The sequence below is a fragment of the Ovis canadensis genome, chromosome 1 (genome assembly GCF_042477335.2).
Source record: "Ovis canadensis isolate MfBH-ARS-UI-01 breed Bighorn chromosome 1, ARS-UI_OviCan_v2, whole genome shotgun sequence".
NCBI lineage: Eukaryota > Metazoa > Chordata > Mammalia > Artiodactyla > Bovidae > Ovis > Ovis canadensis.
Window position 1 is genome coordinate 120,205,666 of NC_091245.1, and position 22,942 is coordinate 120,228,607.

The following is a 22,942-nucleotide window of genomic DNA, read 5'->3' on the forward strand; positions in this document are numbered from 1 at the left end:
TGTCCCCTCATTTCCTGTTGTCTTGGTGAGGGGCAGTCAGGCATGGAGCAGCATGGGGCAAATCAAAGGCATTTCCCATTGCCACCCTAGTCAGTTAGTCCCTAAACCTAAAAGGCCTTAGGTTCAAGAACAGGACTCAGGTATCCATGCCCAGACCCCGGGGACTGAAGCAGCCTGGGGAGGAAAAGGCTGCTACCCATGGGCTACTCTCACAAACAGCTCTCTGCCCTCCCTGCTGGCCCAGCCCGCAGGTATCTGCAGGACAGAGAAAGAGAGCATCACTTCTGAGGAGACTGGCTCCTGGTCAGAGCTGTTCATGACCCAGGCTTCGTGTCTTGAGCTCTCCGGAGGTCCAGGAACATCCCTCCCTACCAATAGAAACTCTCACCCTTGCTCCCAGGTACTCCTTTAACAGGATCCTCACCTTTTATTCCACAAAAGAGACTGGCCACAAATACAACACCACCTTCGAAGTCTCTCACTGACTCAGAACCATGCTAAGGGTGCATGACTAGTAGCCAGCATATGCTGAACATATCCAGTGACTAGCTTTCTTACGCCACCATTTGCTGAGGGAAAATTATTAAAAACAAATCCCTAATCCACTCTAAAGGCACCAGTAGAAATAACGGCAAACAAGGGACCAACCACTTCCTAGGAGACCCACGTTATGGAGGAATGTGTCAGGGTCTTTTCCCCAGGCCCTAAGCCACAGCCCTCAAACTACTTTCCCACCTCAGCTCATCCTAGGCACCGCCAGCCCCCACTCCGTCCAGCCCCTCCCGGAAGCTCCCCTCCGCAGCCCTCACCATCAAAAACAGCTAGGACCTAGAATCATACAGATCTAGTTCAAACAGCCGTTCCACCCGCTGAGGGGGGTTGTAGGACTCTTGTAGATCTTGGATTCTCAGTTGGCGCGTCCCAGCTCCTAAATAGATTGTCGATTTCGCCTGAATATTTATAGAGGGCGGAGTGATGGGAGGGAGCGGGTCCAGGCCTCTCCAAAGCCTGCGACTCCCGCTGCAGACGTCAGGGGGCGCCAAAGGCCGGGAAGACGATCAGTCCTGCTCGGCTTCGCCAGGTCCCGGGTCCCCTGGCCAGGTGACTGCCCCTTGGTGACCAAGACGGTTCCCCACCTTCCGGAAGCTCCGTGCTCGCTTCAGTTTACTGTGAGGTCACGCAGCCTGAATGGACGACCCCATTTAATTCAAAAGCTGTTCTGCCTAAAATCAGCCCAGCAGCAAACCATTTGGAAATAAAACTTGTAAAAATCTTTTTTCCTGGGTTTACTTAATATATAGTACCAATTATCTTTCTAAAGCAAAACAGTCTTTTCACCGAGTTTCATAATCTCAGATTAAATTTGTAGTCTTTGCTCTTCGAGTTTAACTAATTCGTCTCATAAGAGCAGCTGGTTCTAAGAGAAGAGAGGGGGGGAAATCCGGTCATTCATTCACACTTGAATTGGGCCCTGCTGCCCTGCCTGGCAATGGCAGCCCACTCCAGTACTCTTGCCTGGAAAATCCTATGGACGGAGGAGCCTGGTAGGCTGCAGTCCATGGGGTCGTTGAGAGTCAGATACGACTGAGCGATTTCACTTTCACTTTTCACTTTCCTGCATTGGAGAAGGAAATGGCAACCCACTCCAGTGTTCTTGCCTGGAGAATCCCAGGGACGGGGGAGCCTGGTGGGCTGCCATCTATGGGGTCGCACAGAGTCAGACACAACTGAAGCGACTTAGCAGCAGCAGCCCTGCCTGAAACCAGCTTGCTGCCAGAAGAAAACCAAAGCCGTTAAATACGGAAGCCAGAGGAGCCAGAATCAGCCAGAGAAGGGCCAGGTGGAGCAGAGTGAGGGACTCAGCTGGGGGTGAACCAGGATAAGGGAAGGGGGTGAGGAAGGGCAGACAGTGCAGAAGAGAAGCTGGAGGAAAATGCTCATTTCCCTGGCTGAGTAATATCTCTCTCGGGAGCTAATGCAGATAAAATTAAGTGCTGTGAACACAAAACGGTTTAATGCAACATTAATTATAATAGCTTAAATTGGAAACAGCGTCCAGTTCTGGGACAGAGGACTCAGCATTCCCTTGCTGAAGTGGCATGAAGCTCAAAGAGCAGCAAGTGCTAAGACAGCATGTAATGATATGAAATGAGAAAAGTTCCTATGGTTAGGTTACAAATTCAGTTATGTACAGAAATAAGTATGTGGATAGGAACTGGAAGAAAACATGGAGAAATAAAACCCAATGATATATGTGAATGTTTGTCTTTTTTTGTTTCATCTTTCTTTAAATTCGTATATTTTTAAGAGGCAAGGGGTCACCAAACACAGCTATATGTTTATTTGCGTCAGGACTAAGGTCCTTGGAGCGGGAGAACAATAACAGTCCGGCAGAGCAGAAACAGGCTTCTTTCTAACAGTCTGCTGCACTAGAGATTTTGGCACGAGGAGCTCTTCACAAACAGGCAGACTCTTGATTCCACGAGGCCAGGAGAAAAACACATCACAGCGCTCCACCTGGTCTGGGTCAACCGAAACACAGCTGTAAAAATGCCGTCAGATAATAAAATGTGATGGTGTCAGCCTCGTCCAGGAGATTAGGAGAGGTGTTCCTACAGCTCTAAGACCATCAAAGCTCCCCGTGAAAACCTTGAAAGAAATATCCATGTACTCAGAGGGCTATGGCGCTTCAGTGTCCCAGACCTCGGTTAAGACCTTCAGTGTGGAAGAGCAGTTACAGAAGCTCAGTTTTCAGTGAGTGACGCTTCCAAATGGGCATGTCCTGTGGACAGTGGGCACATCCATGGCTGGCACTGCTCTGCCTCTCCAACCTTCTTTCATTAGCATGGGCACAGGAAGGGCAAGACACAAGTTAATGCAATGACACCATAAAACATAATTGGCAGCTTACATCTGCCACAGAGTGAAAGAAAGGGTGTGCCGAGAAGTTGTCAGCCATGAAGAGTTTGGGAATCACCCAAAACTGGAAGGCTTGATGGTTGGGAACAGTGAAGGGATTTGAGCATCAAATCCCTGTTTCCATCAAAGCTTGGACACTCTCTAGTGGTCACTTAACTGCTTGGGTCTCAGTGTTCCCTTCTATCAAATATGAGTGTTAATACCCACTGGCACAGATGTATTGCAAAGATGAAATGAGATCATATCTGTAGAGGACTTACTGAGATGCCTGGCACATAGCAAACAGAAGCTCAAAAAAGGATAGTTGTTATGGTTGTGAATTTGGTGTTATCTAATGAACGGACGCTTACTCCTTGGAAGGAAAGTTATGACCAACCTAGACAGCATATTCAAAAGCAGAGACATTACTTTGCCAACAAAGGTCTGTCTCGTCAAGGCTATGGTTTCTCCAGTAGTCGTGTAGGGATGTGAAAGTTGGACCATAAACAAGGTTGAACACCAAAGAATTGACGCTTTTGAACTGTGGTGTTGGAGAAGACTCTTGAGAGTCCCTTGGACTTCAAGGAGATGCAACCTGTCCATCCTAAAGGAAATCAGTCCTAAATATTCATTGGAAGGGCTGATGCTGAAGTTGAAACTCCAATACTTTGGCCATCTGATGCGAAGAGCTAACTCATCTGAAAAACCCTGATGCTAGGAAAGATTCAAGGCCGGAGGAGAAGGGGACGACAGAGGATGAGATGGCTGGATGGCATCACTGAGTTGATGGACATGAGTTTGAGTAAGCTCCGGGAGTTGGTGATGGACAGGGAGGCCTGGCGTGCTGCAATTCATGGGGTCACAAAGAGTAGGACACGACTGAGCCATTGAACTGACTGATACAGGCAAAGGTCATTGCAATTTGATGGCAGTTTTCCCTCCATTTAAGAGGATCCCCTTGGTTTTGCAGAGCAGGAGGACACAGAGACTGGGTATTTAGTTCGATGGAATGGGTGCAGTTTCCTGCCCTCCTCTTACACAACTAAGTAAACACATTAGTCTTTATTTGGCCACAGAAAGCCTGGAATCCAGTCACTATAGATTCGCCAATATAGGTCAGAAAATCTGATATATCGTCTTCCTTATATCATTAAAATGTCATTCCATTGCAAATTAATATGTAAATTGAACATAATTCCAACCAACTTTTTGTAAACATAACAATGTGATTTTAATATTAACATGAAAGAATAAATGTGTAAAACTGATTTGGAAAAGTTTAGTAAGAGAAGATATTACATAGTGCCAGATTTTAAAAGCCATGCACACAAATACTGATAACTAAATAAGTATGTGTGCATGTGTGTTTGTATCTCAACACAGACTATAGACATACAATAATCACAACGCGATATTGGCATAGGAATAATCAAAAGGAGAACAAATGAAATAAGGAGTAAAAAACAGCTGTGTATATGTAGCAATTTAACATGCGATAAACCTGGCATTCCAGTGGGAAAATCATTGTTTCTTTGGTATAATAAATGATGTTGATGTAATTGGCTATTCATTTGGAAGAAAACAAAGACTCTTAGTATCCTGTGTTCAAAAATAAATTCCTGATGAAACAAAGATCTAAGGGTAAAAAACAAGACTTACAGACATAAGAAAAGAACATTAAGTTCATTTTTATAACCACAAAGGTGGTGTGAGAGATCTTGTACAAGACAAGAGTCCCCAAATCCAGAGCAAAAAACATCAATGGGATATGGAGGGGACTTCTCCTGTGTCTCAGAGTGTCCACTAAAATCTTCAAGTTGAGGCTCTGAATGGTTAGCATCCTCAGTGCTGAGGAGAGGAGTGACTTTCCCAGGAGTGAACTCTCTAATTATCAGTTGCCCTCCTCCTTCCCGTTTAAGAGAAGACTAGAGAGATTTCTTTAAAGAAGATTGTCAGAAATAGGGACCATGAGCATTTCTCCTCCTTCTCTTGGTGGAGAGGAAGGAGGTATTCCCCCGCATCTCATTCCCAGCCAGGGAGGAACCGCACAATACCATGTGGAGAGAGCGGTTGTCTACTGTTGGGAACTGGCATCTCTCACTTGTCTCTGAGACTTGTAAGGAATCAGTAAGTTCCTACAGTTTACTCCTGGAACATGATGATGGAAGGGCTTTATAGATGTCCTTGGGTATCTGAGGAACCATCTGGGGTCACATTCAGGTCCTACCGCTTGCTCAGAGAAGCTGGCTGGAGCAGACTGCAATGGCAAGGTGAGGGGAACATGCAACAGTGAGAAGGATCTGCCCTTCCAGGTGCAGGGTTTAGCAGAATAAAGACGGAGGCATGTTCCTGTCACACTGAAAGGATTTGGTCCCAGAGAGCTGTTGGCTGGGTCAAGGGGAGCCCAGAGTGGACCGTGAAGAGTAACAGCAAGTTACCATAATCAGGGGAAGGTGGAGAAGGGTGAAAGATGTGAAAATCTGGCCTGCAGGTGTGCAAAATACATGTGTCAGGTGGACCCCTTGGTGGGGGCCAGTGCTGAGGAACTCTCTCACGCACCCCACAAAAGGAACAGTAGTGGGATGTCTGCTCTGATTGGGATCATGGGATAGCAAGAGAAGATGGTAAGTGGCCTGGCTAGGTAATCCCGGCTTTGCTTTCCCCTTTAACACTCGGCCATGACCTCAGAGTCACAGAAGTGAGAGTGGGAGGAAGTGGACTAAGGAGAACAAGGAAACAGACCCAGCCTTTAATCCACTGCTGCTCTCCTTGCCTTAGGTGCTCAGCGCCAAGTTAAGGAGAGATGTGAAGCTTATCCGGGCTTCCTAGGTGGTGCTGGTGGTAAAGAACCTGCCTGCCAATGCAGAAGACGTAACAGATGAGAGTCGGATCCCTGGGTTGGGAGTATCCCTGGAGCAGGTGTGGCAACCCACTCCAGTGTTCTTGCCTGGAGAACCCTCCCATGAACAGAGGAGCCTGGTGGGCTATGGTCCATAGGGTCGCAAAGAGTCAGACACAACTGAAGTGACTTAGCATGGATGTGAAACTGGAACTGAACAGATTTTTTTTTTCACCTAGTCAATTAACAAAATTTATAAAAAATTAAGAGATGGCTGGATGGCATCACCGACTCGATGGATATGAATTTGAGTGAACTCCAGGAGTTGGTGATGGACAGGGAAGCCTGGCATGCTGCGATTCATGGGGTTGCAAAGAGTCGGACATGACTGAGCGACTGAACTGAACTGACTGAAGCTTCCCTTGTGGCTCAACTGGTAAAGAATCGGCCTGCAGTATGGGAGCCCTGGGTTCGATCCCTGGGTTGGGAAGATCCCCTGGAGAAGCTACCCACTTCAGCATTCTGGCTTGGAGAATTCCATGGAATTCCATGGGGTCACAAAGAGTTGAATACGACTGAGCGACTTACACTTTCACAGAAAAATTAAGATTGATAATATTCAGTTCTGGTAAGAATATAGGAAAACAAGCATGGTCACATAATGTTCATGGCAATAGAAAGTTGGTTTGGAGAAAGTAATTTGCCAGTATGGAATAACTTTTAATGAAGGCAAAGTCTTTGACCTAGAAATCCTTCTTTTTAAATTTCTTTTCCTTGATGCCTAATGATGTTGAGTAATAGAAATCCTACTTTTAAGAATCTATCCAACAGAAACAAAGATAACACAGGAATATGCATATACATATATATGTACATACATATATGCACACATATTATACATACATATATATTGTTTGTACAAAAAAATGGAAACAGCTTGAGAATGCTCATCAGTATGGGCCACTGGAATAATCATAGTACATTCATGCAAGGGAGTGTATTATATTAATAGGTATATTTGTATGTTATGATCTGGAGAAATTTACATGAAATATTAAGAAAAAGAAAGTTACAAAAACCCTTTATAATAAGATTTATTTTTTTAAGAAAAGGAAAGAAAGGAAAATGAAATATGTGTGTGTATGTGTGTGTGTTGAAAGGACTTGGAGAGGAGTCTAGAAGAATGCATGCAGGTACTAGCCTTGGCCACCTTTTTAGCCCTAGGGTGCAAGGAGGAGATGGTTATTCTTTATTCAGGCCTTTATTGTTTAACTCACTGCTCCTGCTGCTGCTGTTAAGTCGCTTCAGTCATGTCCGACTCTGTGCGACCCCATAGATGGCAGCCCACCAGGCTCCCCCATCCCTGGGATTCTCCAGGCAAGAATAGTGGAGTGGGTTACCATTTCCTTCTCCAATGCATGAAAGTGAAGTCGATCAGGTGTGCCCAACTCTTAGCAACCCCATGGACTGCAGCCTACCAGGCTCCTCTGTCCATGGGATTTTCCAGGCAAAAGTACTGGAGTGGGGTGCCATTGCTTTCTCCATTTAACTCACTATAATGATTCAAAAGCCCAGGCAGCCACCTTTTGCAATTAAAAATAAAATCCCACTATGTAGTGTAAAGGGGGTAAAATGGAGGAACATGATCCATTTTTTTGGTTTAAAGTGTGGCTAAAAAGTATTGCTTCCCACCAGTGTGGGGATCATTTCTTAGAGTAGACACAGGCTGGCTCACTAAAGTTTTTCCAACAGCTGTCTGACGTTGAGTCAGGTGCCTGCTTTCTCTGGGCCTCATCTACAAAATGAAGATTCTAAAAGTAGGTGATAGTTCCAATCATTCCAAAATTATAAACTGCAATAATGAGCTATTTGTATAAAGAGAATCTTATTGTGGGACACATTTCAGAAACAATAGAACCTGAAGAATGGTGTGTTAGAGCCAAAATCTGGGGAGATGGTGGTGTGAAGAACTTCGACTGATTAGCTGAATTTAGAGCTGGAAAAGATACCTGACATGTAAGAATCATGATTTGGCCCTCAGCATCACAGCAAGGCAGTGAGAATCTTTCCAGTAGGATCTAGGATTCCCATTTTTCTTCTTTTTAGTAAGTTTTCCATGAAAAAGAGAGGAGCTGGAGTGAAGGAAAGAGCACTGGATGGAGCATGGACAGAATCTTCAGGGCTGACCCCCAGGGACCACTCCAAATCAGCCTTGACCTCTGTCCTGGGGAGCTGTGTGCCCAGACAGAGTCGTATTTGGTTCCAGGGAGAGAAGCAGACCCCCCAAGCCTCCGGACAGACCAATGAGGGGAGAAGTCTTAGCTCTTCATCAGGCATTGCTTCCAGTTTTATCTTGCCAGCAGGGTGCCTCCTCCTCACACCCCACCCTCCCCAGCCTCTTCCTATCACCCCAGGAAGGAGGAGACACTCACCAAGCACCAAGAGATGGACACGTGACTTGGAGACGCCACCCAGATCTGACATTAGCGAGACAGAGCACTCGTAGGTGCCGTTGTCATCCATGGTCAACTGGTCGATGGTGATGGAGGCATCTGACTGCTCGGCGTTGTTTGATACACTAGCACGATTCTGATAAAGTTCACCATAGATATATTCTTTGGTCTCAAATTTCCAGATGAGCACGCTTTCCTGGAAGGAAGAAGAAATACCACTTGGTCTTCAGCCTAAGGCCCTGGCACGATACTGCAGCCTGTCCTGCCTACCTTCACCCACCGTCCCCAGGCCCAGATGTACTGACAAGCCGACCCTGCAGAACAAAGAGCTCCACATATGGGGCCCATTCATGGATTCCTCTTATGATGTATAGTACTAAAAGCCTGGGGCAGGCAGGCACTTCATACCAGAGGCTATCACCTCTTGTAACCTATGGAACCTCTTATTCCATTTTAGTTCTGTTCTCACAGTCAAGCAATACTTATTGAGTATATAAGATGCTCAGGCATTGTGTTGGGCAATCATCCATGGCTTGCAACCCCCCTTTATTTATTTGACTCTTACCTTTGGAATTTGTTTATTCATCAATATACTCATCATTTATCAAATAAAACATGGTACTAGCTAAGATCACTACTTTGAACCAGACTGCTTGTTCAAATCCCAGCTCTGCACTTAGTAGTTATATGATCTTGAACAAAATATTAGAGGAAAACAATAGAATGGGAAAGACTAGAGACCTCTTCAAGAAAATTAGAGATACCAAGGGAACATTTCATGCAAAGATGGGCACAATAAAGGACAGAAATGGTATGGCCTAACAGAAAGAGAAAATAAAAAGAGGTGGCAAGAATACACAGAAGAACTATACAAAAAAAGACCTTCATGACCCAGATAACCATGATGGTGGTCTGTCACCTAGAGCCAGACATCTTGGAATGCAAAGCCAAATGGACCTTAGGAAGCATCACTACAAGCAAAGCTAGTGGAGGTGAAAGAATTCCAGTTGAGCTATTTCAAATTCTAAAAGACGATGCTGCTAAAATGCTGCACTCAATATGCCAGCAAATTTGGAAAACTTGACAGTGGCCACAGGACTGGAAAAGGCCAGTTTTCATTTCAGTCTCAAAGAAAGGCAATGCTAAAGAGTGCTCAAACTACCACATAATTGCACTCATCTCACACGGTAGCAAAGTAAAGCTCAAAATTCTCCAAGTCAGGTTTCAACAGTACATGAACTGTGAACTTCCAGATGTTCAAGATGGATTTAGAAAAGGCAGAGAAAACCTAGATCAAATTGCCAAAATCTGTTGGATCATTGAAAAAGCAAGAGAGTTCCAGAAAAACAACTACTTCTGCTTTATTGACTACACTAAAGCATTTGACTGTGTGGATCACAACAAATTGTGGGAAATTCTTAAAGAGATGGGAATACCAGACCACCTTACCTGACTCCTGAGAAATCTATATGCAGGTCAAGAAAGCCAAGAGGGGGAGATTCCGAGATGGGGAAGTGGTTGACAGTCAGAAAAGCTAGGAGAAATGAAATAAGAGGAAGACAGAAGCAGCACACTAAATTTAACAAAAGAGAAGTTGCTGGTGATTTTGGTGGAGTATTAGGGCAGGAAGGCAGACCGTGCTGGGTAGGGAAAAGAGTCAGGTCTGAGGGTCTGCACGTACTCTTTATGCAGATCAGGAAAAGATGCTCTAGTTGTTGGACAGACACGTCTGTGCCAAGCTAATGGTGATCAGGTCCCCCGGGCTGGGTACCCAGATGCATAATTCGCCCAGTCACATGCCACAGCTCTGGTAGGAACAGATGACTCTCGGGAAGCTTGGCTGAAAAAGGGAGGAGCAAGAAAGCAGGAGATGAGGGCCTGTCTTGAACCGTGGATGAGTGTATGGATGTTGGTCTTTCTCAGTTCAACTCTTTTTCTGACCTACTGGTTACAGCTATCCTAAGGCTTCCCCTTCCTTGACTCTCCCCCATGTCATCTCCCACTCTTGCTAGTACCTGTCACAATAATCTCCTTGAGGGCATAGATGTAATCCTTTTCTCTGCACTCTTACTTGCTCTCAAGTAACAGCAAATTAAAATTAAAAATAGGGCTGTGGTAGAACTCACAGAGTATTCTCACACCTAGAGAGCATGTTAAAAAGCAGAGACATTACTTTGCCTACAAATGTCTGTCTAGTCAAGGCTATGGTTTTTCCAGTGGTCGTGTATGGATGTGCGAGGTGAAACATAAAGAAAGCTGAGCGCCAAAGAATTGATGCTTTTGAACTGTGGTGTTGGAGAAGACTCTTGAGAGTCCCTTGGAATGCAAGGAGATCCAACCAGTCAATCCTAAAAGAAAGCAGTTCTGAATATTCACTGGAAGGACTGATGCTGAAGCTCCAGTACTTTGGCCACCTGATGAAAAGAACTGAAGCATTAGAAAAGGCCCTAGGCTGGGGAAGATTGAAGGCGGGAGAAGGGGATGACAGAGGATGAGATGGTTGGATGACATCACCAACTCGATGAACGTGAGTTTGAGCAAGCTCCAGGAGTTGGTGAGGGATAGGGAAGCCTGGTGTGCTGCAGTCCATGGGGTCACAAAGAGCTGGACATGACTGAGCAACTGAACTGAACTGAACTTACTTGCTCTCAATGTGATTGCCTCAAATCCTTTAGGAAGTAAGGGATCAATCAACATAAGATCTTTAGTATTTATCTCAAAAGAGATAAATTTATCTTTGTTAGGTGCCTGGCAGAGACCTAACGTCTGGTTTGCTGAGAGAACATGTCTTCAGTTTCTGCAAGCTAACGGCAGCAGCTGCCTTCTCTAGGTTTTTTCCTGGGATTCTGGAAACAGATAGGACAGGTACTCTGGCCCATCAGGGTCCCTTGGGCAACAGACAGTAAGGCGCTTTGGGCCAAGAATTGCTCTCCTCACTCCTCAGCCCTGCTGCTCTAGGACTTGCGTGTCTTGGGCCATCCCTTCTATGTCAGGGGAAAGCTTAATGCCTTCTCTCTGAATAGGTAGGGATCTGATGCCAGGCATGTTCGCACTTTAAAAGTAGAAGTAACTTTAAAATTTACGAATAGGGACTTTCTGGTGGTCAGTGGTTAAGACTGTTTCCACTGCAGGGGGTGAGGGTTTGATCCTTGGTTAGGGAACTAAGATCCCATATGCCACTTGGTGCAGCAAAAGAAAAAAAAAAATTAAACCCCAAAAAACTTATGAATAGACGTTCCTTTCCTTACAGTTAAAGAAATGTGAATTTGATCAATAATGAGATATTTTTCTGCTCATCAAATTCACAAATATGAGATAGTTTGAGAATAGTCTGAATTAGAGAAATAAGTGCCTGCACTGCTGGTGAACCTGAAAATTGGTCTGACATACAAAGAAGGCAACTTGACATTTATCAAAATTTTAAATTCACATAGCCTTTGACCCCAAAGTTCCATTTTAAAATAATTTATCTTATATATGAATACATATTTATAAACAATTACAATAGTATTTATAAATATATACCTAGAGACATGCATGGAGAAGGCAATGGCACCCCACTCCAGCACTCTTGCCTGGAGAATCCCATGGACGGAGGAGGCTGGTAGGCTGCAGTCCATGGGCTTGCTAAGAGTCAGACACGACTGAGCGATGTCGCTTTCACTTTTCACTTTCATGCATTGGAGAAGGAAATGGCAACCCACTCCAGTGTTCTTGCCTGGAGAATCCCAGGGACGGGGGAGCCTGGTGGGCTGCCGTCTATGGGGTCGCACAGAGTCGAACACGACTGAAGCGACTTAGCAGCAGCAGCAGCAGCAGCAGCAGCAGCGTTTTAAGGATCCTTACCGTATGACTCCTTAGAAGCTTGTCCCACTGGATAAATCCTTCTCGGTTGGGGGAGGAAGTTTGGTAGGAGCATGGAAGGATAACATTTTTCCCTCTTGCAGCCCGAAGAACATCCTTTGGGGTTTCCACAAAGATGGCATGGACAGTCATCCAGACTGGAAAGAAAGTGGGAAGTAAATGACATGGCATACCCACTCACTGTCCACTGGATCTCCTCCAAACACAGCTCAACACACTGCAACTGCGATCCTGGCCCTGGCACAACAGCTATTCTCCTGCAAGCCTCGGGTGAAGACAAACACGCATACCTTGGTTCACCCTGTCCCTTGCAGCATCTCAATAAAGTTAAGTGGCTTATGTGGTGGGCAAAAGCCTGGCTTTGAGCCTCAGCCCCACCCCTCCTCTTAGGCATTGTGTAAACTTCTCTAAGCCTCAGTTCTCATCCAGAAAAAGGAACACTAATACTTTTCAGAATTGTTTAAAGAATTAAATAAGATAACATGTAAATGCTTTGCTTAATGCCTGGCATATAGAATACACTCAATAAATATTCCCCCCCCCCCATCTTTTTTTGTTGTGATGATAATTCACTCAGTATTTAATACACATTTATGGAGCGCTTACTCCAGTACTTTGGCCACCTCATGTGAAGAGTCGACTCATTGGAAAAGACTTCGATGCTGGGAGGGATTGGGGGCAGGAGGAGAAGGGGACAACCGAGGATGAGATGGTTGGATGGCATCACTGACTCGATGGACGCGAGTCTGAGTGAACTCCGGGAGTTGGTGATGACAGGGAGGCCTGGCGTGCTGTGATTCATGGGGTCGCAAAGAGTCAGACACGACTGAGCGACTGAACTGAACTGAACTGAACTGAACTATATATGGTAAATTCGTTGAATAAGATTAGGTTAGCGTACTCCCAGGAGCATTTATTCTATATAAGTTTATCAGGAAAAAAAAAAAACAAACAAACAGTGAGAAAAAGAATGTGGTCACAATAGCATCTCTCATCACATACATTCTTACCATGTGACATTGACTCTCCTCCATCAAGACCTGGGGTCTGTGTCCGCTCCCCTTGAATCTGAGTGGGCCTGTGACTACAGTGTGAGTGATGCCCATTTGGCTGAAGTTCTAGTAAGTGGATTTCCTTCCCCATATAGTCTGGGTGCCCTTTGAACTGCTGATTTTTATGCTGTTTCTCAGGTGGGCAAGTCCATACTTGGGCCCATCAGCAATAACCCTCCTTATTGGTTTCTGTGTTAGGGGCTGGGTTCCCATGGGTACAACATCTCTGTGTTTCCTGCTCATTTCTGTGCTGTCCCTCTGTATGTAGTAACTGCTTGATCAGCCCTCAGGTCTTCCTTAGGACGAACTGCTCTGCATGCGGGTGTAGATTCGGCGTGCCTGTATGAGTAGCATAGCACTGAGTTTGAATGCACAGGCTTCAGAGCTAGAATGCCCCTTTGCAATCCCAGTTCCTTTATCTATGAAATGTGTAGCCTTGAGCAACTTACTTAAGCTCTCTGTGCCAGAGTCCTTGCTTGAAAAAATGGGTTGTTTGAAAATTAAATAACATGAAAAGTGTACTTTGTTTAGAATGATTCCTGACCCATAATCAGTGCTTAATATATGACAGTTACATTACATATGTGTGTTCAATATATATATATATATATATATATATTTATATTGAATAACTTCTACTTTCTCATCTCATAGTCTTTTGTTGAGTGAAGTGAAGTCGCTCAGTCGTGTCCAACTCTCTGTGACCCATGGACTATAGCCCACAAGGCTCCTCTGTCCATGGGATTCTCCAGGCAAGAATACTGGAGTGGGGTGCCATTTGTTGAGGTGCATCCTTAATTAGAAGTTAATCACGAGAAAAACCATCACCATCATTACGGGTGAACTATCGTAAATAAATAATAATTACTAATGACTATAACTAAAGAATAGATCAAGGGGCTTCCCTGGTGGTCCAATGGTTAAGAATCTGCCTGTCAATGCAGGGGATATGAGTTCAGTCCCTGGTCCAAGAAGATCCCACATATGGCGGGGCAACTAAGTCTGTGCACGCCAAGCCCATACTCTGCGATTAGAGAAGCCTCCACAGAAAGAAGCGCATGCGCCACAGCTAGAGAGGCGCCCAAGAGCAGCGATGGAGACTCAGTGCAGCGAAAAAGAAACAAGTTAATTAATTTAAAAAGAATAGATCACTTTTAAAGATCATAATAACAGCGAGTTAAAGTCATTTTATGTTAGTGGGAGAAGAGATTGAAATGAATGGAGGAGGAAGAACCCATAAAGGGAAAATATCTTGAACAAATATAGAGTGCTATTTAAATGTTATTTGTAAACCTGGGAAGGATTTTTAAAGGCCAATCCTGTGTCCTAAGACTTACATTTTCCATAATCCTAGATGAGAATGTATCCTATGTTTAAGCACTTCATGCCAACAGCCATCATTGGGACTCCTCCATAGCTAATCTAATCCTTCTTACTGATTCAGTCAGTATCCTCTTGTTCTGACATTACTGGCAACAAAGACATCTGGCTTAACTTCTTAATAACTTCCCGTCATAAACTCAGAGGCTTCTGATGTTTGTAATCACCAGCTTTCTCATTCCTAGTTCTGTAGTAAACTGTAATAAGTCCAGTTTCTTTCACCTCTTCCCATAGGCTTTCTGTTTATTAGCTCTGTGACCCACATTCTATGGAATCTTTGCATTCTACCCAGTGGATGAGGGAAAAGCACTGGGTGAGGATATCTAATCTATAATCAGAACACTAGGAAGTGGAGAAGTTGTTTTCTAGAGCTTTCCAACAACCTCCCTTTCTACTTTTTGTATAGGTCTACACTGGGCATCTTCTTTCCAGTTGCCCAGAACCCACCTTCTCCCCAGTCGTTGCCACTCGCACATCCTGTTACTGCTAACAGCTGTGTCTCTCCTCCTCCAGAAGTATTCTTTCTCTCCTCCTCCCTCCTGCTCTCCTCTCTTTTTTTACCAAGGCTGGGCTCTTCTGATATTGATGAAGATCATCTGTCTAAGCTAATTCACCATAAGGTGTTAAAAACTAATAGTTCAGGGATGTGTTAACCTTCCCAAGGGTATACAAACTGGGAGAGTAGGTGCTTTCACCTGCAAAGAAGGAATCAAAATCTCAGAATTTGGTGCCACAAGCACCACGCATGAGTACCTTCATCCTAGTACTCTCTCATGAAAGTCTGTTACACAACATGGCCAAGTGGCCAAAAGCACAACTGCTGGAGGCAAACTGCCCAGGCTGGCATCCTCATCCCTAGCTTTCCTAGCAGTGCGACCCTACACAACTTAATCAACTTCTCTGTACCTCAGTTTCCTTGACTGTAAAATGAGGTTAACTATACTACCTAACTCAAGGTTTGAGGGTTGGATGACAACATATTTAGTATGCACAAGCTTCACCCTGGCACCTAAGCAAGAGCTGTGTCCACCTGTATATTGTCATGTCTTCTCCTCTGCTGCACTGTGCTTCTTTCGTTTTCATATCCTCAAGGCTCAACAAAGTGCCTAATACATAGTGAAAGTGAAGTCTCTCAGTCATGTCTGACTCTTTGCTACCCGGTGGAGTATAGCCCACCAGGCTCCTCTGTCAATGGGATTTTCCAGGCAAGAATACTGGAGTGGGTTGCTGTTTCCTTCATCCAGGGGATTTTCCCAACCCAGGGATCGAACCCAGCTCTCCTGCATTGCAGGCAGATGCTTTAACCTCTGAGCTACCAGGGAAGCCTACTCCTAATACATAGGAGATACTCAATTAAGTGCTCTTTGCCAGCAAAATGAATGAGTTACAGAGAACTTAAGTTTAAAAGATGGGTAGGATTTATAACCAGAGAAGCTTAGTTTCTAGAAAATGATTTAAAAAATCAAATAACCAAAGGAGCCCCAGAGAGTGGACACCAAGTCTGCAGGTGGCCCCAGGAGGAAATGGTAAAGGTCATTGAAACTCCCTAAGTGACTAGGGTGTGAAGACTCAGCTTAAGGCCTCCAGAATTGCTTGTAAATAATTAAGGTTTGTTAAGAAGATAATAAACTGTCTCTTGAGAGCTAACTAGAAAGCAATACATCCAAGGAGGCTAATGAAATGCTTGATGGAAACGGCTGCTTGAGGCATACACAGCACATTATGGGTACCCTTGGGAAACTGGCAGTAATGCCTCCACTTAGGAAAATCCATTTGCGCAGAGAAACCACAGTCTTAGTTAGGGAGGAGGTGCTGGAGGCCAGAAGGGACCCATCGTGCCTTAGGACCAGATAGATAGAGCTCTTGCAGTGAGAAAGTGCTGGTCTCTAGGCCAAGGGGTGTAGCTCATACATGCACGTTCATGTTGGTCTGTCCTGTCCCCCAAGGTGGAAATGACCCCTGCAGGCTCTCAGAATGACAGCTGGGGAAGGAGAGACGGAGAGGTGGGGAGGAGGGGTTAGAACTCAATGGACATTTGTGGAAGCCTTTTTTTCAACAAAGATCTTTAGGAATCTATACATTCCTGTCAATTTAATGAATTTTTCCTAAGGCCCTAGTTTAGTGCAAGGCACTGAGAAAATGATTAGAGGCATGTTCATGTCCCACCTTCTTGGGGAATCCACCAGGATCGTCTCAGCCCTTACTGACTTTGCTGAACTGCTCCAGGGAGCTTGAGCCCCATGCACACATCGTTATCATGTCATTGTGGGTCTATGCCTGCAGGCTGCCTCCCCTCATCAGATGGCAGCTCCTTCTAGCAGGGTCTGTGTCTCAGACTTCTCTTGTACTCATCACTTGCCAGTTTCAACCCCCAAGGTGTCTACACCGAGCTGGGTGCTAATAAGACCTTGTTTGTTGAGTGGTTTGTATTCCCTGCTCAGGAAGCAATTAGAAATCACTGTCAGCCAGCGTCCTAACAAAGCTTAATTAAGTGTTGAGTGCAAGTGTTAAGGAGTGAAATATGAAGGGGATGGAGGTGGGGAGAGAGGGGAGGGACTGCGTTTGGATCCAGAAGAAGGATTTTAATGGAAAGCCTTACTGAGATGATGGGACTTGAAACAGCCCCCAAGGGACTCAGTTCACGTTGTTGAACTTGCGTATATAAAGGAGTAAAGCAGGGTGCATAACTGTGCATATAACAGTATCTCACTCCCACAGAGCCACAGAAAGAAAATAAATTTTAGAAGAAAATATATCAAAGTAGAGAATTAATAGCAGTTATCTCTGAATTCTGGATTTCTTCTTTGTGTATTTTTATTTTCCAAACATTCTGCAGCAGACATGTGGTACTCTTGCAACCATAAAACTGAGTTATATTTCTACAAGTCAAGTAGGAAATAAGGAAGCAGAGAAGTGGGGACAGACTGTTTTGTCAGGGAGCTTGCCTAACACAGAGAAATGGGGAAGCTTCAGACAGAAGGCTATGAAAGATCTTGAGAAGGTCTCTTTCATCCCCTCTGGAATGGAAGATGGAGAGACTTGAGCAGGCTCCTAGGTCATAGGGATGGAGCTCCTAGAAAAGAAGTGACTCCTTAAAAAAATAAAAAAGGAGGAGAAGCCGGATGGAGCACGATCCCTGCCTGGGTGGGTATGAGCAAAGGTGGAGGACTAGCCTTGCCCATGGCAAGAGGTACCCATGCCCAAGTGTGCAGAAAGAGAGCAGCCGGTGGGCAGGAGTGGAGCAGTGAGCTCCGACCAGGGGCTCTGCTCTCCACCACTACCCGCGCTCTCTGTCTGTCTGTCTGAGTGTCTGTCTGTCGCCATGTTCTGCCTATGCCAGGTGTTTATGGCATCCCTGACTCACAGGGCAAAGAACAAGGAAGCCGCCCAAAGGGCACTGACTGCCAGGAGAGGAAGAAACCCCAGGAAGGAGGCGGGTTCCAAGTGTGACAGTTGGTGCCCTGGGCAGAGAGAGTGCTCTGGGAACAGAGACAAACTCAACAGTCAGGGGTTAGGGATGTGGGAACAGAACCTGAGTGTTGCCAAGGTCGAGTGGTTTGAAGAGCAACTGAACTTTACCTCCAAGTCAAATATATTCTCCACTGGCTGCCTCAATACTAAAATTCCCACCATTGAGTGAAGGTACTGTGTGTGTGTGTGTGTGTGTGTGTGTGCGCGCGTGTGTGTACACGCGCACGCGCGCTTAGTCACTTGGTCATGTCTGACTCTGCAGCTCCATGGAGCCCGCCAGGCTCCTCTGTCCATGGGATTCTCCAGGCAAGAATACTGGAATAGGTTGCCATGAACTCCTCCAGGGGGTCTTCCCAGGAATGCAAGTGCTGCCTGGGAAGGAGGGAAGGCACAGTGAGTGGCTCTCTTCCTTTAACCTGCAGGACAAACCCATCTCCTTAATTAGCCCCTCTCACCCATCCATCCCTAGAAAGAGGATGCAGGATGGATAAATGTTGATTTAAAAAAACAAATGCAATTAGGAAATTGAGGCTTGGAGAGAAGGATAACATAAAGGCAAAGGAAGAAAGACAAGTAGGAAACACTGAGAGCAAACCAGCTTGCTGCCTGCTGAGGTTCAAAGGGGTGGGTGCTCATTCGTTGACACCCACTCAGCAAATGGCTGCTGGACACCTGTGTTTCAAGGGCTCTGCTGGATTCTGTGGGAAAATGGCAAGCGGAGACAGACAGTTCCTGCATCACAGAGATAAATGTAAAACCATCATGGTAACCGGTCCTACACAGTCAATGACAGAATATAACAGAGGATTTGGGGATGAGAAGAGGTTGTCCTGAGGAAAGGCCCGTTGAGCTGACATTGGAGGATGGGCGGGAGGGAACCACAAGAAAAAAGGGGAAGAGGTGAGAGGAGGAGAGAAGAGCACATACAGAGGTCAGGGCACGGGAGAAGGTGGGCCACATTCCAGACACTAAAACAAGCCGCTGAGCAGCAATGGAAGTGGGTGGTATAGGTGGGCCGTGATGATTCCAAATAAACAGAGGTCAAGTTCAAACTTCATACTTGGGCCCTCAGGGCAGTTTAGGACAATTCTTGCTATCTTCCAGACTTCACCCTTCAGGACTCTCCTAGAAAGCAATTCCAAAGTTACACCTCCACCAGTGTGGTCCGATATGTGGGATGGGGAAGTCTAACAGGCCATGATAGCAATTGAGGGGTTTTTTGGTGTTGGGTTTTTTTTTTTTTTCACTATCTACATCTATTTGAAACAGTTCTTTTGAGTATGAGGGTTCTTTCTTGCATCAAATGAGTGAGCACTTATCAGTTTGAAAATCACTGATGTTTATCTTTAGATAATTAAATTAGGAGGAAAATTAAGAACCTACTGATAGCAGGAAGAAGCAAGAGTCCTCTCCGGTCTGGCATTTGATGAGATAGATATTCATTACTGTGCATTCCCATTGTTTTTCCAGGACAGAACAGAGGGCAGAGACTTGAGAACATGGATGTGTGAAGCCAGATTGAGCTTATATTCGCTTGCAGAGCTGTCGTTACTATATTAGCTGGCTGTGCCCCATACAAACAGGATCTGCTGCTACAAACCTTTGTCCCAGTCTTCATCACAAGCAGGGCACTGCTACGCTCTCAGCCACTGTCTCTTATCAAAGTTTCCTGGTTTGGTTGACAATATCCTGCTCAATATGATTTTTGTTGTCACAAACTGAGTATGATGATTGATTTCAACCCAAGAAGCCTGGTGGTGAGCATAAAGGGACAAGCAATGAATTACTGCTTGGGACGTTACTGCTTGTTTGGGACATCAGCATAGTTTGTAAGATACTTCCAACTTGGAAATGAAGGCGGCAAATCCAAGTGCACGGTCCAAACACGCTTGTTCTTCAGTGCCCTTCGCCCCACATCGGTGTCACAGCAAAGCTCACTTCCAGGTCCTGATGCTGAAGGTAAAGCCCCCACTTGCTGTGCTCAGCAGTCTTGGCTCTGGTCAGAGTGTGAAGCTAGGGGCTCAGCCGTGGGCATAATGGTTGCCACCGTCTTTGGACCCCTTTCTCTGGCCCTTCTCATTCCTCAGTGCCAGCTCCTCGGGCCCATCTTCTTTTAGCCCATCCTTCTCTGGCTCCCAGTCAATCTTCAGGAAGATCAACCCTGAATATTCACTGGATGGACTGATGCTAAAGCTAAAGTTCCAGTATTTTGGTCATCTGATGCAAGCAGATGATTCATTAGAAAAGTCCCTGGGAAAGATCAAAGGCAGAAGGAGACGAGGGCATCAGAGGATAGACAGCATCACCGATGCAATGAACGTGAACTTGGGCAAACTCTGGGAGGTAGTGAGGGACAGGGAGGCCTGGCATGCTGCAGCCCATGGGATCACGAAGAGTCAGACACAACTGGGCAACTGAAAAACAGCAGCAGCAGCAAAGTCTGGCCTGCAGGATGCGAGTAGCCTTCAGGAGTGGAGCTTGCATGGCCTACCCTAGGCTTTTTGGAGGCCATCTAAGAAAAGGGGGCTTAGAAATGGGCACTGGCGGAGGCAGTGGGGCTGGTTAGAGGTCAGGTGCTGGTTGGAAAGAAGCCTAGTTTGGGAAAATTGTCCAGATAGAAAGTTAACTTAGATTTGGAGGGGATAGAGAGAAAAATTATAAAGGAGATAAGTGGGCAGAACAGCCTCAAAATCAATCATCAAGGACAAGAATCTAGCTGTTTATGGTTAGCACACATGGTAGAATCTCATAATTTAAAGGTCAATAATAGTATCTGAGAATGCTTGGTAAGATGGATACCCTAGCTGAATTAAAGGGAGTTTTATATCTGAGGAAAAGAGCCCAATGAAAAGAGTTGGAGAAAAAAAGAGGATCAGAAAACTATAACTTGATACTGGAAAACCAAAATATACTGTTCATAAATAGATTGTGAGCACTTGTTCCAGAAACTATGATACAGAGAAAAATATATATATATACATATATATATATATAAGCAGTAGTTCTTGTCCCCATGCTGCTTAGGCAAACAGGTCTCAAAATGGATGAAAGGTTAAATGGCAGTAAATCAGATGGAAAAAGAAGTGATTGAGACCTCAAAATCAGATCAGGAAAAAAACAACGTGGCTTAAAGTTACCTGGAAAGGCTTTATGGAGAGAAATAACTTGTGATACTTCAAGGTTAGCCAGAAAAAGGCAATGGCACCTCACTCCAGTACTCTTGCCTGGAAAATCCCATGGACGGAGGAGCCTGGTGGGCTGCAGTCCATGGGGTTGCTAGGAGTTGGACACGACTGAGCGACTTCACTTTCACTTTTCACTTTCCTGCATTGGAGAAGGAAATGGCAATCCACTCCAGTGTTCTTGCCTGGAGAATCCCAGGGATGGCGGAGCCTGGTGGGCTGCTGTCTATGGGGTCGCACAGAGTCGGACACGACTGAAGCGACTTAGCAGCAGCAGCAGCCAGAAAAAAGGAAGGTACTGATCCTACAAAGAGGTCTGATGATAATATTTTTCCAGACCAAGAAGTGCAAGATGTAATGTGGCAAACATTTTTGTAATATCAAAAGTGTAGAGACATTCTAGGTGCTGAAATATTGGGATTTGGAAGAATGTCCCAGTGGTTTACAGCGTCTAAATAAGAGTTAGGAGAAACTATCCTCACAATATGAGTCTTATCCTAATAGTAATGGGCAATCACTGAATAGCTTCAAGTAGGCATAGTATCATGGTCATAATTTTATTTTAACAGATCATTTTGGCTTCAGGGTGGACAGCAGACAGAAGGGGCAAAATAGGCTCACAAGCCCAGCTGGAGACTATGGAAGTAGCTTAGGAGAGGGAGCTTACTTCAGAGAGGTGTCAGAGGAAATAGAGAAAGATGAACAGATTTTTGAGATACTGGAGGGCTAAAATCATCAGGACTTAGTGATGACTTGAATTTGTAGCTAAAGAAGAAGCTGCCAAGGGTGATATGGTGGTTTTAAAATATGGTCCCAAAATACTTTGGAACTCCTCTCATCAAAAGGACTCATGTCCCCTCCCTGGAACCTATGGGTCCATATCTGGGCCCAGACTTTAAGATATTGACAGCTTCCACCTTATATCTCTTTAGATTTTCACTCTTATAATCTAGCCACCATGCTGTGAGGAAGCCCAAGCTTCCCTGCGGAGAAGTTCACAAAGAGAGGAATCAGAGTTAGCAACTACTTGCCAGCCAGTGAGCCAGAGTCTTGGAAGTGGGTTTTCCAACCCCAATCAAGTCACCCCAGCTGACACTGCATGGAGCAGGGACAAGCTGTCCCTGCCAAGCCCCATCTGAGTTGCAGATTTGTGAGCAAAATAAATGCTTATTATTATTGTTTTAAGTTACTACTAAGTTTTGGAATGGATAATTACATAGCAGTAGAAAACAGTAACAGATGACTCCTATTTTTCTGGCTTTCATTCCTGGAGGGATTGGGTGTCATTTACTGATGTAGAGATCACTGAAAAGGGCCCAGATGTAGGGACAAAGATCATGAGTTTGGTTTACAGCTTGTGAGTTTGAACTGATTCTGAGATATCTAAATTGAAAAGTCATGAATACTTTTGGATTTATCGGTCTAAGGCTCAAGAGAGAGATTGAGTTTGAAGACAAAAATGGGGTCAAATGTGGGTCAGTCAGAATGAGTGAGTGAGTGAAAGTTGCTCAGTTGTGTCCAACTCTTTGCAACTCCACAGTCCATTAAATTCTCCAGGCCAGAATACTGGAGTGGGTAGCCTTTCCCTTCTCAAGGGGATCTTCCCAACCCAGGGATTGAACCCAGGTCTCCTGCCGTGCAGGCAGATTCTTTACCAGCTGAGCCACAAGGGAAGCCCAGTCAGAATGGGTGTCAACTAAAGATGCAGATGTAGATGAGGGTCTAAGTGGAGGGAGTTCTAACATTTCATGGTAGGCCGAGAAGCATGGAGCTGCAAAGGTGATGTGAAAGGGTTAGCCCAGG

At 45.1% G+C, this 22,942-nt stretch overlaps 1 protein-coding gene across 1 annotated transcript in view; it reads right to left on the minus strand.

The window, feature by feature from the left end:
• The window catches only part of GPA33 (glycoprotein A33), a 49,314-nt gene that overhangs the window by 19,848 nt on the left and 6,524 nt on the right, over window positions 1-22,942 (minus strand). Inside the window, exons 2-3 of the mRNA XM_069547952.1 lie at window positions 12,037-12,191; window positions 8,170-8,386 (exon numbers count right to left, since the gene is read on the minus strand). Coding sequence (XP_069404053.1) covers window positions 8,170-8,386; window positions 12,037-12,191 — 372 coding nt within the window. The remainder of the gene's footprint in view (window positions 1-8,169; window positions 8,387-12,036; window positions 12,192-22,942) is intronic.